This window comes from Vidua macroura, chromosome 2, assembly GCF_024509145.1.
Source record: "Vidua macroura isolate BioBank_ID:100142 chromosome 2, ASM2450914v1, whole genome shotgun sequence".
NCBI lineage: Eukaryota > Metazoa > Chordata > Aves > Passeriformes > Viduidae > Vidua > Vidua macroura.
This window is the reverse complement of record NC_071572.1, coordinates 73,709,096-73,724,280: the sequence shown is the minus strand read 5'-3', so window position 1 is coordinate 73,724,280 and position 15,185 is coordinate 73,709,096. Positions and strand designations below refer to the sequence as shown.

At 44.7% G+C, this 15,185-nt stretch overlaps 1 protein-coding gene across 3 annotated transcripts; it reads right to left on the bottom strand.

Annotated features, from left to right (window-relative positions):
* Nucleotides 1-376: 376 nt before the first annotated feature.
* Nucleotides 377-8,877, bottom strand: C1S (complement C1s). 3 transcript variants are annotated; one of them, XM_053970188.1, is made up of 12 exons: nt 8,783-8,877; nt 8,274-8,351; nt 7,658-7,862; nt 6,414-6,591; nt 6,038-6,163; nt 5,173-5,372; nt 4,796-4,949; nt 4,449-4,564; nt 4,132-4,210; nt 3,740-3,877; nt 3,211-3,285; nt 377-1,604 (listed from the first exon to the last, which is right to left on the bottom strand). In XM_053970188.1, exons 2-12 carry the CDS (start codon nt 8,276-8,278, stop codon nt 811-813), a joined length of 2,070 nt encoding a protein of 689 aa, XP_053826163.1. In that variant the 5' UTR covers nt 8,279-8,351; nt 8,783-8,877; the 3' UTR covers nt 377-810. The 3 variants fall into 3 exon arrangements, with proteins under 3 accessions (XP_053826163.1, XP_053826164.1, XP_053826162.1); XM_053970189.1 differs by having other exon boundaries at nt 8,274-8,338; XM_053970187.1 differs by lacking the exon at nt 8,274-8,351.
* Between the last annotated feature and the right edge of the window lie 6,308 nt (nt 8,878-15,185).

The window sequence follows — 15,185 nt, the reverse complement described above, 5'->3', positions numbered from 1 at the left end:
CCTTCCCTAAATTAAGAGAAGGTAGTGTTTGGGAGAAAAATCAAGCTTTATTCTTTTCTAACTCAATAAAATTTGAAAAAAGTGAAGCCTGAGGACAGGTGAATTAAGTTCTTTTGAAGATGTCTGGTCTCTTCAGCTTAACTCAGAAGTCTGAAGTCCTCATTGCTGGTAATGGTTGATCAGTGAGATAGAACCATCTCAGAAGAACTTAATAAAGACTGTGGTAGAAAGATGAGCTACTACAAGTTCCAGCTTGATGAAAGCTGACAGGGTCAGAATATGATTAGACACTTGATTCAGGGAGTTTCAAGGAGGACTAGGTCTAGACTGAGAAGAAGAAAGGCATTACAGACACAATAGTACATTGCACAAAAGGCACTTTGGACATTCTTTAATGCTGTTAGATATTCTGAACAGGTCAAGAAATACATAAATCAGAAACCAGGCTCTGAACCTTCCATGAGAACCAACCATTATTCTCTCTCGTCTTCACTGAAACCTCCCTGTCAGGTTTCAATGGGGCACAGCTAGGTCTTTTCCAAGTGGGAAAAAATAAGATAGACAAAAATGAAAGGAAGCAGAAGGAGTCTCTTTTATTCAGAATAATGTCTTCCTTTTACACTACTATGAATGGAAGAAGGAGAGTTTCCCTTCCCAGACATGACGACAGTGGGAGAAACAGATCCATACTCCTGACTCTCCACACAGCATAGACAGGACGAGTTACAATGTGTTACATATTGCCCATTGTATACACAGAGTGAACAGGGTCACATTTAGAAAGGGTGACGGTGCTGAAAGGACAAACAGCTATTTCTGCCAAGCTTCCTCACCCTCGTGCTCGCGCATGGTCTCTCTGATCCAGTCCAAGTAACGCACCACCTTGGTGTAAAGGCCGAAGGTGCCACATTTTGGCCCCCAGGAAATGAGCCCCGCAACATAGTACCGGGTGGCATTCAGAGGATCCTGGATGGCATAGGCTCCACCACTGTCCCCCTGGCAGCTGTCCTTGCCACCGCCAGCGCAGATCATATTGTCCGTGAATATGTAAACGATGGAATCATCAAAGCCCTCTGGTTTCACAGATCGGCACTTGTCCATGTTCACCACGGGAATCTGGGCCTTCCAAAGATCAGCAGGGAGTCTTCCTTTCTCTCTTCGACCCCATCCAGCAATGTAGCCCAGAGTCCCTTCTTCCAGCTCGTATTCAGGTGATTTACCAGGAAGACAGATGGGTGAGATGTTTGGACCCATCTTCACGGGATCCTTCAGCTTCAGTAGGGCAATATCATTATCAAAATCGATCCTGGTTTCTGCAGGCTCCTCCTTCCAACCAGGATGGATGAAGGAAGCTTCTGGGATAAGCTTTTCGGCTTCCCCCCTCAGGAATTCTCTACGAACATTGATTACCCCAGCATACATGAGGGGCTTGTCATATCCGTCCAGCACATGAGCTGCAGTCATCACCCATCTGTCAGAGATGAGCACTCCGCTTGCTCTGGGGTCATTGAAATATACCTGCCAGGGAAAGTTCCCCTCTTCTGCACGGGTGCCTCCAAAAATCCTTCCTGTGTCTCGGATGGGATTGCTAGGCACCCCACAGACTAGAAAGAAAAGAAAGAAAGACGAGAGAAAGACAAGATGGGAGAATTAGCAGTTACAAACAGGGAGTTCTTTGGTACTGCTAAAAAGCCCGCAATCCCCTCCTTCTTGTGTCCTCTAAGTAATTTTTGAATCTGAGTAACCATGTTTATATTTTATGCCATAGAGCTTGCAATTAGTATTTACAAAGAAATCAAAGGAAATTCTAGAAAAAATACAATCAACAAACAATTTAGATTTAAAATGCTCATTCTAAAATTCAGTTTTCTGGAAAGCAGCTGTCACCCTGACAGTGTTAGGTATGTCAAAGCTCACAATTTAATTGCCTTCTAATTGGCATTTTTCCTTTGCTGAATGATGCTCTTTAGATGAAGGGATTGTCTTTGAAAAAATGCTTGTTTGGTTTCTTAGAAATATGACACTGCTCTTTAAATATATATATTTTTAGTTTGGTTCAGTTAGGGATTTTTGTTGGTTTTGTTTGTTTGTTGGCTTTTTGTTTTGTTTTGGTTTTTTGGGGAGTTTTTTCATTGGTTTTTTTGTTTGTTTTTGTTGTTTTTGTGTGAGTTGTTGTTGTTGTTGTTGTTGTTGTTGTTGTTGTTGTGAACTCCAGATACTCGCAGGTTAAAAGTTCAGGTTTGTCATGGATGTTTTACCATTTTGCCTCTCCATTCTATAAGTATGTAAAATCTTAAGCAGTTGGGGATCTTATCTGTGGGTCTTCTGGGTGTAGAGATGCTCCATGCTTTTTGAGCAAAATGTTCAGTAACGTTTTGCAGAATGTTAATAATGACATAAATAAGAGTGGTCATTCTGACATTGCTAGGAAACAGATTTCTTATCACATTGCTTTGTTTGCATTGAATCCTTAGTTAGAAAATCAGAGATAAAGGAACTATAGCCAGCAGATAGCTTCTAATTTGCATGAAGCAAGATTTGTTAAAGAATTTTTCATAATCATAGGAAGATTTATGCTGGAAGGTACTTCTCGGGGCCTTTAGCTCAACCTATTCCTCCCTAACTGCCCTCCCCCCTGCCCTTCTAACTCCAAAGCCAGGTTATTCAGGGGCTTTGACAAGTAACTTCTGCTTATCTCCCAAGGTAGTGATTAGCCAGCCTCTCTGGACAGCAGTTCCAGTGCTTTGGGGGAGCATTTTTCCTTAGATACAATCAGAATTTCCTTTGTTGCAACTCGAGCCTGTCATTGCCTTTTATTGCTGTGTCCCACTGAGAAGAATTTGGCTTCATATTCTTTGTAGCCTCCTCTTGGGTAGTAAATTCCCTAAGCTTTATCTTTCAGTTTGCCTTTTTCACTGTATACTTGTATCATCCAAATCACTGTCTAAGCTGTGACTGAACTTTTAAGAGAGTTGAATCTCCTCCACCTGGATCTTGTACTTTGCCAGTGAGGATCTGAGGCTTTGAAGGAGTGAACAGGCATCATGCACAAGTAGGCCAAGTCATGCTGCCTCCTCTGCAAGGATAAACTGAGTAGTACACAGGCTTTAAAATTCTCTCTGTCAGCTGGAAATTAAGAAAATAAAAATACAGAGATGAAAGAAGAAGTGTTATTCATATGCTGCATGTCACTACAATATTTGGTAGTACCTGGAACACATTTTGGTAGCTTTGTTCCCATCTCTTCATTGACCCATTCTCCACTGGCTGAGCACTGATATATCACTAGGAAAACACGAGAGAAAAAAGAGTTCCATAAGGACACAATCAAGACAAACACAGGGTAAATAACACTACTGTACATGATATACCAACCTTCTTATTTCCAAAGAAAGCACAACTTGGTAAACATTGCTGTTATCTCCCTTCCAGGGTGCTTCTATCCCTTTTTGGGAGAAACCTCATCTAACAGATTTCTTGAGTCCTTTACTTTTCCACCAGAACTCTGTGCTACGTGTGACAAAAACCTCATAAGGCGAACAGAGAGAGGACTTGCTAATGCATTTAAGGTCAACATTGTTAGAGTGTATGAAACACAGAGGCAACACTAAACTACTGCCTGCAACCGCACACCAGTCTTGACCTGATGGCACAAAATCCCAGCCCCACGGCGGTGCCAGAGCCATTCCTAAGGCCTTTAACCAAAGGAATATGATTGTGCAGCAGAGGCAATGCTCACCATGCCCTTTGTTTTCCAGGGTGTAGTAGGGTGCCTCACACTGATAGCGGACAGCAGCTGTGTACAGAGGCTCGTGGAGTTCGGAGACGTATGAGGCTTGAGCATTGTCAACAGGAGGGGGATCACCACAGTTGACAGCTGTGGAGAAGAAACAAAAAAGATCAAATACAATCTAAGGGGCACCCTCATGCAACAATATGATTATTTTGTATGACAGGGAAGCACTCAGCTTCTCTAATCCCTGTACAGTCATGTGGGCTCACTTTCTCTGTCCCTTCAGCATGCTCACATCCCAGTACTTCAGCATCCCCCTAATCTGGAGATATAGTGGATCTAGAGCCTAAACACTTCATTCCAATTCCCTTCCCATGATACAGACACAGGTCACTTACGAACACAGCTCAAATGGGAATTGGTCCATTCACCATTTTCCTGACAGCTGGAGAGAAAACTTGTGATGCTGTCTCGTTGCTAGGAAAAAAAACCCAAAAACATATGATCCATGTAAGTCCCTGGACATTAAATACATCTGACACAGGTGCTCCAATGGAGGGGCCTCAAAATGCTGCAGTGGCTGAAAGAGGATTCCTCTTACTACTGCTGTGTTGAAAACTTTGGGTTCCCAAAAGTACTCAGGACCCCTGATGGGAATGGCCTCCAGGTGTTGCTGAGCAGGCCAGAGGGACATGTGCTTTTTTATTTCACTTACCGTCACAATTTCGTAGCCTTCCACACAGGTCACCTTCACAATGTCCTTTAAGATATACCTGTCCTTCTTTGGGTCAAGAACAGAGTTGGAGATGACGCTCATGGGGCAGGTTACAGCTTTGAAAAGATAGGTGGAAATCAGCAATGAACTGGTTCAAATCTACTCTCCTTCCAGCTCCCAACCTCTTCCTCCCCAGTGATGTTTTTCCCCTAGTAAGCAGGCATACCCTTACTCAGTACCAGCAGCTGTGAACATGTTAACATGCTGCTGTGCCATGAATGTGACCTGGGACAAACCCTGTCCCTAGCTCAGCAGCAGGGTGAACACATTCCCAAGCGTTTACTCACGGTCCCCATAGTAGCGTATTTTCCAGCCTTTGTGTTGTGTGCCCTGGTCTGTCTGGAAGATTATGTCAAGGATGTTGCTCCTGGTTTTGATTTCAGAAGGACCTGGGAATTTGCTGCCACAATAGGGACCAAAATGCTGTTTTCCAGAGACAATCTGGGAAGATACCAAACAAGAATAAATGAGAAATGCCAAATGTATTGAGAGAGCTATTAAAATACACACTCAATGCACACATATCCAAATGTATTCCCACAAACTCCAAAAGACAACATAACTGAAAATAAAGTTAAGCAGTACCAAAGTCTTCTAAATATGAGGAGATTGATGGGAGATTCAGAGCACCCTGACTCCTAAGCTCCCTAAGCTGCACACCTACAGTTAAGCTGTCGTGGCAGGTCCCCTTGGAGTCGGCTGGTTCCACGTCGAAGTCACCACTGCGAATGGTCAGCACTACGTAGTAGCCCGGGCTCAGAGCCACTCGGTAGTCACACCGAGAGTTCTCCGGGTACTGGTTGGGATAGTTGGGGCTGGCAATCTCCCCTGTTGGCTCAGTGAAGACGTTTCCACTGCAGTTCACTAGGATTGAGGAAGGAACATGAGAAGGATTCAGAAAGGAAATGGTCCATGTGTGCACCTGACAAGCTCTCCCTCTTCCACTGGCGCATTCCCAATCTGCCCAACTACCTGCAACAACCATGTCACAACATTGCATCTTCCCAAGAAACTGAAGCCAGGGTCACTCTCTATCCAGTTAGCTGGGGACTTTAACTCCTTTTTACCCTCCACTTGGGATTTAGGCTTCCTTTCCTCATTCTCAGGTCCTCATATTATACTCCTTTCAACATGCACCCTTTGTGATCTGGCAACTTTTTTGTTCAAGTGAAGCAGGCCCTTGGCAATTTTTGTTTCCTTATGGAACTTCCCTGTTTTGTCAGAGATTTAAAGATTCATAGATAGCAGTATGCTAAGAAGGTTTTCCATCATAGTCTTTCAAGAATGTAATTCAGTAGTTTTTTAATTCTCTTGACACAGAAATAAAAACAAAATTGTTAAGAATATGTTTATAGAAATTCCCCAAACCACTATCTGTGGCAGTTCAGATTTGCACTGGAATGGGTTTTCCCTCCCAAAATATACCTGTCACAAATGGCTGAGAAGGTTGATAAAGTCTTCCAAGTGCAATATCTCACTTGGCCTAAATTAATTCTTGCTGCTGACCACAGGTCATGCACATCTCTTACCTCCACAAGTTTTGTTATCTTCATAGAGGAAATAATCCGGTGGACAGCTGCAGAAGTAACCTCCAATATAATTATTACAGTAATGACTGCAGGGTTCATCCACAAAATCCATGCATTCATCCAAGTCTGCAAGTGTGAAAAGATGAATCGGCCAAATTAGGAGAGGGCCCTGAGGGAAGGAGAAATTGAAGCAGACACTAGTGGACAACAAGGAAAAGGCATCTCTAAGACAGTATTTATACTGGCCATACTGGAATGCAGCTCTGTCTGCTGGGATCTCTTTAAATAAGGCATTTCTGTAAGAAAAACCCTTCTTGTCATCTTTCCTCTCAGCCTGGACACTACAAACATTCAGAGGAGGCTGTTTTAACCTTACCCATAGCAATGTAGTAGGCAGCAAAACCAGTGAAACGCTCCTCATTGGAAAAGTCTGATTGGAATATCATAGTGAGGGTGTTGTAAGGGACACGAAATTCCTCCACAATCCAGGAGCCAGGGGCACGAGGTTTCTTCTGCCCACAAAGCACGCCTTCGACATAGCCACCAGACAGGATCTGCCGAAGAATTCAGAGACACCTCACCTCGCTACTGCAACATGTGGAATTACCAACGCTTGAGTCTTTCAGCTTTTAGGTGCTCAGGTGCAGCCGAGTGGAGCCCCTTGACAGCCACTTTCATGATGTTCATAAGACACTTGAAGAGTGCTCCCTCCTACTGTCTTCCCAGTGAAATACTTCTCTTAATTTCTCAGATACAAGTTAAGCCACGCTGTTTGCTATCAACATCCTTTCTTCAGGCCCACTTGTACCAAAAATCCACCAAAACACTGTATTCCAAAGTAGCAAAACCAACCATGACAGTCCACTGAGCAGCCTAACAGGCACACTGGTTTGTTGCAAAAGGACACAGGTTATTACAGAGCACACTCATCCCTTCTGTCCTCCTCGAAGGTGTCCTGGTGCTGCACTTGACCTTACTGCCCCTTTTCACACAGAGCCATGGCAGGATAGGATGGTCTTGTTTCTGTCAGTTTGTGTGGAAGTGCTTGATCTTTTGTGCCTTATGGGACAACATAGAGCAGAGCTGGCTCTAAGAAATCTGTGGTGCATGGATCATAAAAAAACTGTGGTGCAAGGGACCACAGCACCTTATCTGAGTGGCCACTATCTCTACACAGATGGATTGTTTTTAACCTTCATCCTTTCCAATCAATTTCTGTTTGCAATACATCGTCTATGTCCACTCATCGATTAATTCCAAATAATTTCAGGAACACACAACTATTGCCCTAAGAAAATGGTCTTTTTACACCCATACTTCAATGGCTAGGAATGTCCCTTGCAATAGAGATGTGTCAGTGATGGTTAAGAAGACTTTTCCTACAAATATGGAAAAACATGGGACACTCAGTTGGCAGACAACACTCACATGGTTATAAAGAAACCAATTGATTTCATGACTGCTAGTGGAAACACAACCAGTCATTTGGACTTCTTGGAGCTCAGTACAGGAAGGCTGTGCTTAACTCCTCTCCCAGCTCTGAGCTTTGTGCACAGCTTTGCTGTTCTGTGCTCTAACCTGCCTTCTTGTCTTTTTCTCACTCAAGGACACTGACAGTACCTTCACAAAGTCATATTCGCAGTCCTGTGATGGTTCGAGATCCAGATGTGTGAAATAAAGGTGAATACCATATCCCAAAGGGACCTGGATTTGCCAAGTTTCATTTGCATAATTGGGATACCCCTGAGGATAATTGGGTGACAAGATCTCTCCATACATAGAGGCCCCATCAGCCCAGATAGGGAGACAGAAGAAGATCAGGGACCTGAGGAAAGAGAAGGGAAGGTGACATGGCAGTAGTGTTCTCCATTTTCATATGTGCACAGCCCCAATGAACAAGCTAGACTTTGGCTGCACATGGCATGCAGCAGAGCTCCTGCCTCCCGAGTTTCAAAGGCTAGTGCTGTGGCTGTGTGGGGCTTGTCTTTCTTCTGTAGCTTTTCACATAGGAGTACAACCTCAGTCATGTTCTCTGCTTGTCTCAGTCTCTGTAAGAGCTGGTAAAGCTGCAGGAGCTGAACACAGAGATCATAAGTGCTCTTCCTTACTCATTGCCCTGTTCTGGAGGCTATTTGAGCTATAGATACATTCAGACTTGAAAATTGGTAGTCTTACAGGGCAAACACATGATTTACAGAATGCAATTACTAAAAAACCTTGAGATTTAATAACTCACCACATCTGGAAAAAGCAGTTCTTCCTTTCTGAAAACCTTCAGGAACTGGACTTTGGAGTTATGCTCTGGGACAAAAAACTGTGATTGGTTAATGTTACCTACATGTCTGTGTGTCTGCTAAGCGTGTTGAAGACCCTAAAATCCCACCTTGGGGAGACTAGGTCAACGTTTTGCCTGAAAAGCAAGTTTATATCTCTGTCCCTTCCTGCACAGAGCAAGCCCAAGCATCAAGAAGGGAGGCTAAGATCCATAAGGACAAAATTGCTGTCTTGGTACTCACCAGTGCTCTCCCTTTATGACCACCAGTGAATCCAGACACCACACTGGTGCAGAGCAAATTAAGACAGAGAACACGTCCCCCATAAGTACCCAGTCCATTCTTCCCAGCACCTCAAAAATCATGCTAAGACCCTGGGGCTGGGAAGCGCCTTGTCCTGAGTCTTCTAGCTGTCAGACGACGACACTGGGGAATATGCTCCTTTCTCATTTCTAATGCCTGCAAAATTTACCTTTTCTCCATAGTTCACGTCTGGTTTTCTTGTCTCTTCTCTTTTCTTTCTCTCTTTTTTCTTCCTGTGCACACCCTCCTCCAAACGCACCCAAAGCTGAGTTTTGGGAAGAAAGCTCTAATTCACAATATCGCAGCACCCTCTATCTGTGGGATGCGGCTTCCCAGCCTTCCCTCTAGCGTGAGATGCTGGCTTTGAAAGCTCTTGGCAGGAAGGGGAATTCCCAGAAAGAGTTGCACAATCCTGTTGGCTGAAGTTGCCGTGGGGAGCGCACCACTCTGGCTGTATTTTCGGGAAATCAGATGACTTTGGGGAAAAGGGAGGGGAATAGAGTTTTCGACTGCCTTCTCTCTCCTCTTCGTTCCCCTCCCTTTTTAAAGTTGGGAACAACATCTAAAGGATGTAGAAAAGGGAGAGTCCAGTGCTTCTGCACAGAAAACCCTGTTTGATCATCATGTCCAGAGATGACCTTGGTGGAGTTCAGTCTTACTGCAACCTGATGGCCACAGGGCTGCCGCTACTGCTCCTCATCAGATGCTTCAGAATCCCCTTTTTAGGGAAAAAAAAATAAAAGAAAAAATAGTGGCCTGTTCAATTTTGTGCCTCTCTGAGGCTACCAGGAGGAGTACAGGGTTTTGCTGGGTTCAGTATGGGGAGACATTTAGGACTAGGAACACACATTACATTACATAAAAATTACATTTTTATTTTACAAGTGAGCTTCATGTAAGAAAGAGCATGTTCATCATGTTCTTGTTCATCAGACTTAGCCCTGCAGCAAGTTAGATCTAAGACCCTTGCAGAAAGGAGTTCAAAGACTTACACCAGGGAGGACCCTTAGCCCAGCCAGTGCCCACAAGCCAAGACCAAAATACAAGCTAAAATATCTGTCACTAATACTCTAGAAACCTCCTCCTCCTCACAAACCAGCGATATGGGACTGGACTATAAATGAAAATCTAAAATTCCATTACAGCCTCTACCTTTTACAGCCAGCACAGCACACTCCAAAACTTGTTTTAGACAGGGAAAAAAAAATGCTTCAAGTTTCAACAGGCCATAGGCAAAGTGCAATAGCGCAGCCCATCTGAAAGAGTCCTTCATATTGTCAAGGGAGAGAAACACCTCCAGATGAATCATAACTGACTTCATTGTAGTCAGGATAAAGGCTGTGCTTGAAGAACATGCCTAGTCTGCTTTCTTTGTCAAAATGAGAATGGAAAGAGAAAAAAAACAGCGTGTCATCTCCCTTCTGATGTCTCTTGGGAGCACAGCTCAATGTTTTGAACTGGAATTTTGAGAACAGGAAAACAGTGATGAAAGATACACAATAAATCACAGGGAGATGTTTTCTCCTCTGAGCTGAGCAATGTAAAAACCCTGTCAGTGACTCTTCAAGCCACAATCATATTTGAAAATGGGCACAGTGGAAATAAAATGAGTGTGAACTGATATATTATGCATTTCATTTTATCACAAGGGAATTCTGTATTTTCATATAAATCTGACTCAACTCATCTGTAGTAGTGGTTGATTAATATGTGTATGAATATTCATAATTCTTTAGAAATTAATTAAGAAATATGTATTATTAATCAATTAATTTCTATTAATTAAGAAAAAGATTGCTGAAGATAGTTAAATAAAGAAGTAGCTGCATTTTATCTGGTCACATATCTGCATAATGCTAACTATTTATGCAGAAGACTGGTAATATTGATATATATTTACACTGAATATACGTACAACATTTGATTGCATTTTCTTAAATCTGTATGGTTTTTTCAACTCTTAAGATGAAACAGTTAGGTAATATATTTCACAATTTGCCACAACTGTGTCAGATAACAATTTAAAAGAGGCAAAATCATGTCATTAAGGTTAATAAGTGATAGCATTAAATTCACCAATGCAATATAATTCTGCTCAGAGGCACACACATTCTCTTAAATTCCTAAATTACATGACCACATACTGCTTTTCCCAAATTGTATTAGACAACCCTTTTCTTAAAATCTTAAAATGACTCAGAGTTGTGTCGCTGTAACCTTTCTGCCAGATGTTATGAAGTGCAGTAATGTTCCAAGTTTCATAAAATTACCATTTAAAACAGGCTTGACTTGCTTGTCTTCTCTCAGGAAGTTGGGCAAAAAAAGTTTTTCCCAAGTTCTTAAGAAAAGCTGCATACATCTCCATCTGAAAACACTGAGTCAGAGCATTTCAAAAAAGGGCATAAACATCAAAAGAGAAAACAACATTAACTACATGAACCAAGGGAATATAAGTGGCAGGGAATCAAGGATATAGAAGTAAGAAGTAAAATATCCTCAATTTTCCAAGACCTTGGCAGTAATTTGCCTGTTTCCCCTTCTGCCAATAAGAGGGCTCTGTGGGTTTCTTGGTCACACCTCCCTCTTGTGATCCAGGCCAGTTTTGTTGCCAGTCATTAAACTGGGAGCCTGTGATAAACGCCAGGAAAACTCAGCAGTGCAGGTGTGTTCTGGCTTAGAACCGTTCAATACAATTCACTGATTTCCACCTCTGCAAATCGTACCAGGAGGATTTTCAGCAGAGTCTGTTCACCTCTTTTATTCCCTCCATCACAAAGTCCCACTGCAAAGCTTCCACCATCTCCCAGTAAAACCTGGGGCTTGGGAACACTTTGCTCAGTGCACTGTGCCACACTGAGATGCCTGCTGACTTCCTTCCCCTACAACCCTGGGTGTTTCATCCGTTACAGTAAAATATTCCTAAACACTTGTGCTTTCTTTCACTGAATTATGGAATGGTTTGGGTTGGAGGGGACCTTAAAGGTGATCTAGTTCTAGCCCCCTGCTATAGTCAGGGACATCTTCCACAGGACCATGGAGAGGCTCAGAGCCCCATCCAACCCGTCCTTGAACACTCCCAGGGATGGGCATCCACAGCTTCTCTGGGCAACCCACACCAGTGCTTCACCATCATCACAGTAAAGAATTTTCTCCTAATATCGATCCTAAACCTACTTTTCTTCAGGTTAAGGCCATTCTACCTTGTCCTATCACTATTTGCCCTTGTAAGAAGTCCCTTTCCAGCTCTCCTGTAGCCCCTTTAGGTGCTGGAAGGTGCTATGGTGAGGAAGGACCCTTCTCTTCTTCAGGCTGGGCAACCTCGATTCTCTCAGCCTCGAAACCACTTGACTGTGAACTGCCGTGGAGACATTCCCGCGGCAGGAGAACCCGCCGGTTCTCCCGGACTGAAGTCCCGTCTCGCCGGTCCCGGCGGCACCGAGAGGCGGCAGCAGAGACCGGCGGGCCCCGTGGAGTCCCGGCCCCGGGAGTGCTCCGCCCGGCCCCAGAATGGGTGTCGGGGGGTAACTTCACGGATCCGCCCTGGGTGACACCTCCTTGTCCCGGCACGGAGCGTCCGAGCCCACCCGCCGCGACCGGGGGCCACGAACTGCGCTCCCTCGCTTCGCGGAGCGGGGCTGGGGGAACGGAGCCGGCGGTGCCTGAGCAACGGGGTCTGGCGTCGCACAGGACAAGAGAAGACGGCCTCAAGCTTGCCAAGGTTTAGGCTGGATATTAGGAGAAATTTCTTCTCGGAGAGTGATCGAGCTTTGGAACAGGCTGCCCAGGGAAATGGTGGGATCACCACCCCTGGAAGTGTTCAGAAAATGTGTAGATGTGGTGCTTAGGGACATGGTTTAGCAGTGGACCTGGCAGTGCTAGGTTAATGGTTGGACTCAATGTTCTTAGAAGCTTTTTCCAGCCCTAATGATTCTATGATTTATTTGTTCAGTAATCTTCACACTGAAAAGTTGACATGATTTCAAGCATACTATTCCTTTCCTGCCTCCAACATCCACCAAATTCCAGTTTCTCCATGTCTCTGGCTTATCATTCACCCATTCCTGGCTTTTTTTTTCCCATTGCTCCACTGTCATCAATTCCAATTCCATCCTTCTAATGGAAACGTATTTTCATGTCCTTCCCTGCTTGTTATTCCAAGCAGTCTCTCTTCTCCCTCTATACTTCATCTCATGGTAATGGTTATTTCTCTCCCCACCCTCTCTGTGCTTTTCCCTTGACATGGTTGTTGACAGAAGCAGACTTCTGTCATATTTAATTTTAGTCTGGCTCTGGCTTTTCCAGTATCTTCCTCCTCCCCATCAGTGTTCAAGCCTAATCCCATTGCCCAGACAGACACCTTGCCCCAAGCAGCCAGCTCCTCTCCCATGGCCTATCGATCAGGATAGGCTCCTGTGCCTGCCTGGGAGAAGAGGCACTGCCAAGGCAGGGCACAACATTCCTGTTCCAGCTCCTTAGCATACAAGAAATGGTCCTGAAAGGAAAGTCTTTCAGGAGCTCTGGAAGAAGCATCTGGGGTCTTGTGGCTCTGGTGTGTGAGAAAGCTGCATGAGCCACTGGAACACAATCAATGGAACCAGATTTACAGAAGCTTCAGCAGCTGCATTCCCATTGTGTCACATCGAGTTCATGTGAACCTCAAGTTTCACATTAATACCCTCGTAATGCTATGAAATTATGGTATATGTAAAGGACAGTAAATCAAGAGTTTTGGCTACAGCCTCTCCTCTCAAGAATAACACTGCCCTGATTATTAAAATACTGCTGAAAAGTAGTGGTGCACTCATTGTGTTCTGACTCTTAAAACCTACTCTCAGAGCTACTGTGTTCTGACTCCAAGTGACTATCCAGTTTTTAATCTAAACAGGTCAAATATAGCAACATTTCAAGCAACTGGAAACAATCTTGCAATGGAAATTGTTAGGCAATCTTAGGAACAAATGCTGCTTCTGAAACTCTCCTCTGACAGCAGTAAGTTACAGAACTAAGCAGATCATTTCTTGTCAAATGTGCCTTGAACAGGTTCAGACAGCCATCATGCTCACAAAGGACTGATTTACTTGGGAAAGTGGCCTAAACACCATAAACACACAACTGAACATGGAAATGAGAGATAGATATGCCATGAAAAGCCAGTCCTCGGACTTTGCAAAGACTTTGGCAAATTTGTCTACTAGTTAGGGTGGACAAATACAGCAACCTGTTTATAGAGTCTAACCTGATGGAGTCAGCTACCCAGGAGGGTTTTTAAACCCTTGCTATTCATTTTGGCCTGCCACTCTGCACTTTACACTGCCTTCAGGGGATTTCTGGAGGAGAAGGCCAGGCTCTTCCCTTCTTCATGCACTTCCTCACTCTCCAGTGCAAGAGAAGTGTGAACCAAATGGAAAGACACCAGTGGGTAGGTGACCAGAGCTTTGTTATTGAGAAATCTGGATTTGTTTAGCCTGGAAAAGAGAAGGGCAAGGAGAGGCAAGGTCTTTAGCGTGATCTCCTAAGCAAATTAGGTCTACGTGGCCATGCTGTCAGTCAGCCCCTTTCCCAGTCAGATTTGATAAGAAATGGCATCTGCTACCTAAAGGGTGGAGATAAGGAGGATGGACCAGGATAAAGAGAATGATTCAGCACTGGTTCAGGAGCCCAGAAAGGCTGGGAGCTTTCCAACCATGAAAATGTACAGCAATTACCCAGGCAATGCCCTGAGCAAATAGCTCCAGCTTTGAGTCCTGCTTGTGAGCTGCAGTTTAGATCAGAGAACTCCAGAGGTCTCTTTTCATGTGAACCTTTGTGCAAGCCTGTGTTTGCATCTCAGCTAATTTGTGCAACTGAGTGACCCAGCAGGAAAATGGTAACACAAACAAGGGAAGAGGATCACATCCATTGCACTTGAAACTTCAGCTGAGAAGTTTGGTGTGCACACATGGACAGCTGCATGAGGAGACACACCTAAGAGGCGTCCATCCAGCAGTTGAGTTATGAGGAGTCTGTGTGGGCTCAGCTGCTGAGTGACTAGAGAGTCACAGAATCCCAGAATTGCTGGGGCTGGAAGGAACGCCTGTTTATCCAGTCCAGCCTTCCTGCCAAGACAGGGTCACTTAGAGCAGGTGACACAGGAATGCATCCATGCAGGTTTGAGCGTCTCCACAGAGGGAGACTCCACAGCCTCCCCGGGCAGCATGTTCAGCGCTCTGCCACCCTCAATGTAAAGAAGTTCTTCGTCATGGAGGTGGAACTTCTTGTGGTTTAGTTTATGGCCATTGCTCCTCGCTCCGTTGCCAAGCACCACTGACACCGTGCCTGCTGCTGTGGCACACTGAGCCGGGTGCCACAGGTGCAGGGCAAAGCACGGGCGCTGCCATAATGCCCGTACGGGAAGCAGGTCCCTTTGGGCCACCTGTGCCAAGCAGCGGGGATGTGTCCTCCGGGAGCCACTGGGGCAGCGGGACCTGGCAGTGCTGGGGAAGCTCCAGCAGCGCCCTGCGCTGAAGCGGAGGCGGAGGCCAAGAGCAGGGACGGGGCTGTGTCCGAGGCCACGGCTGAGGTCAAGGCCAAAG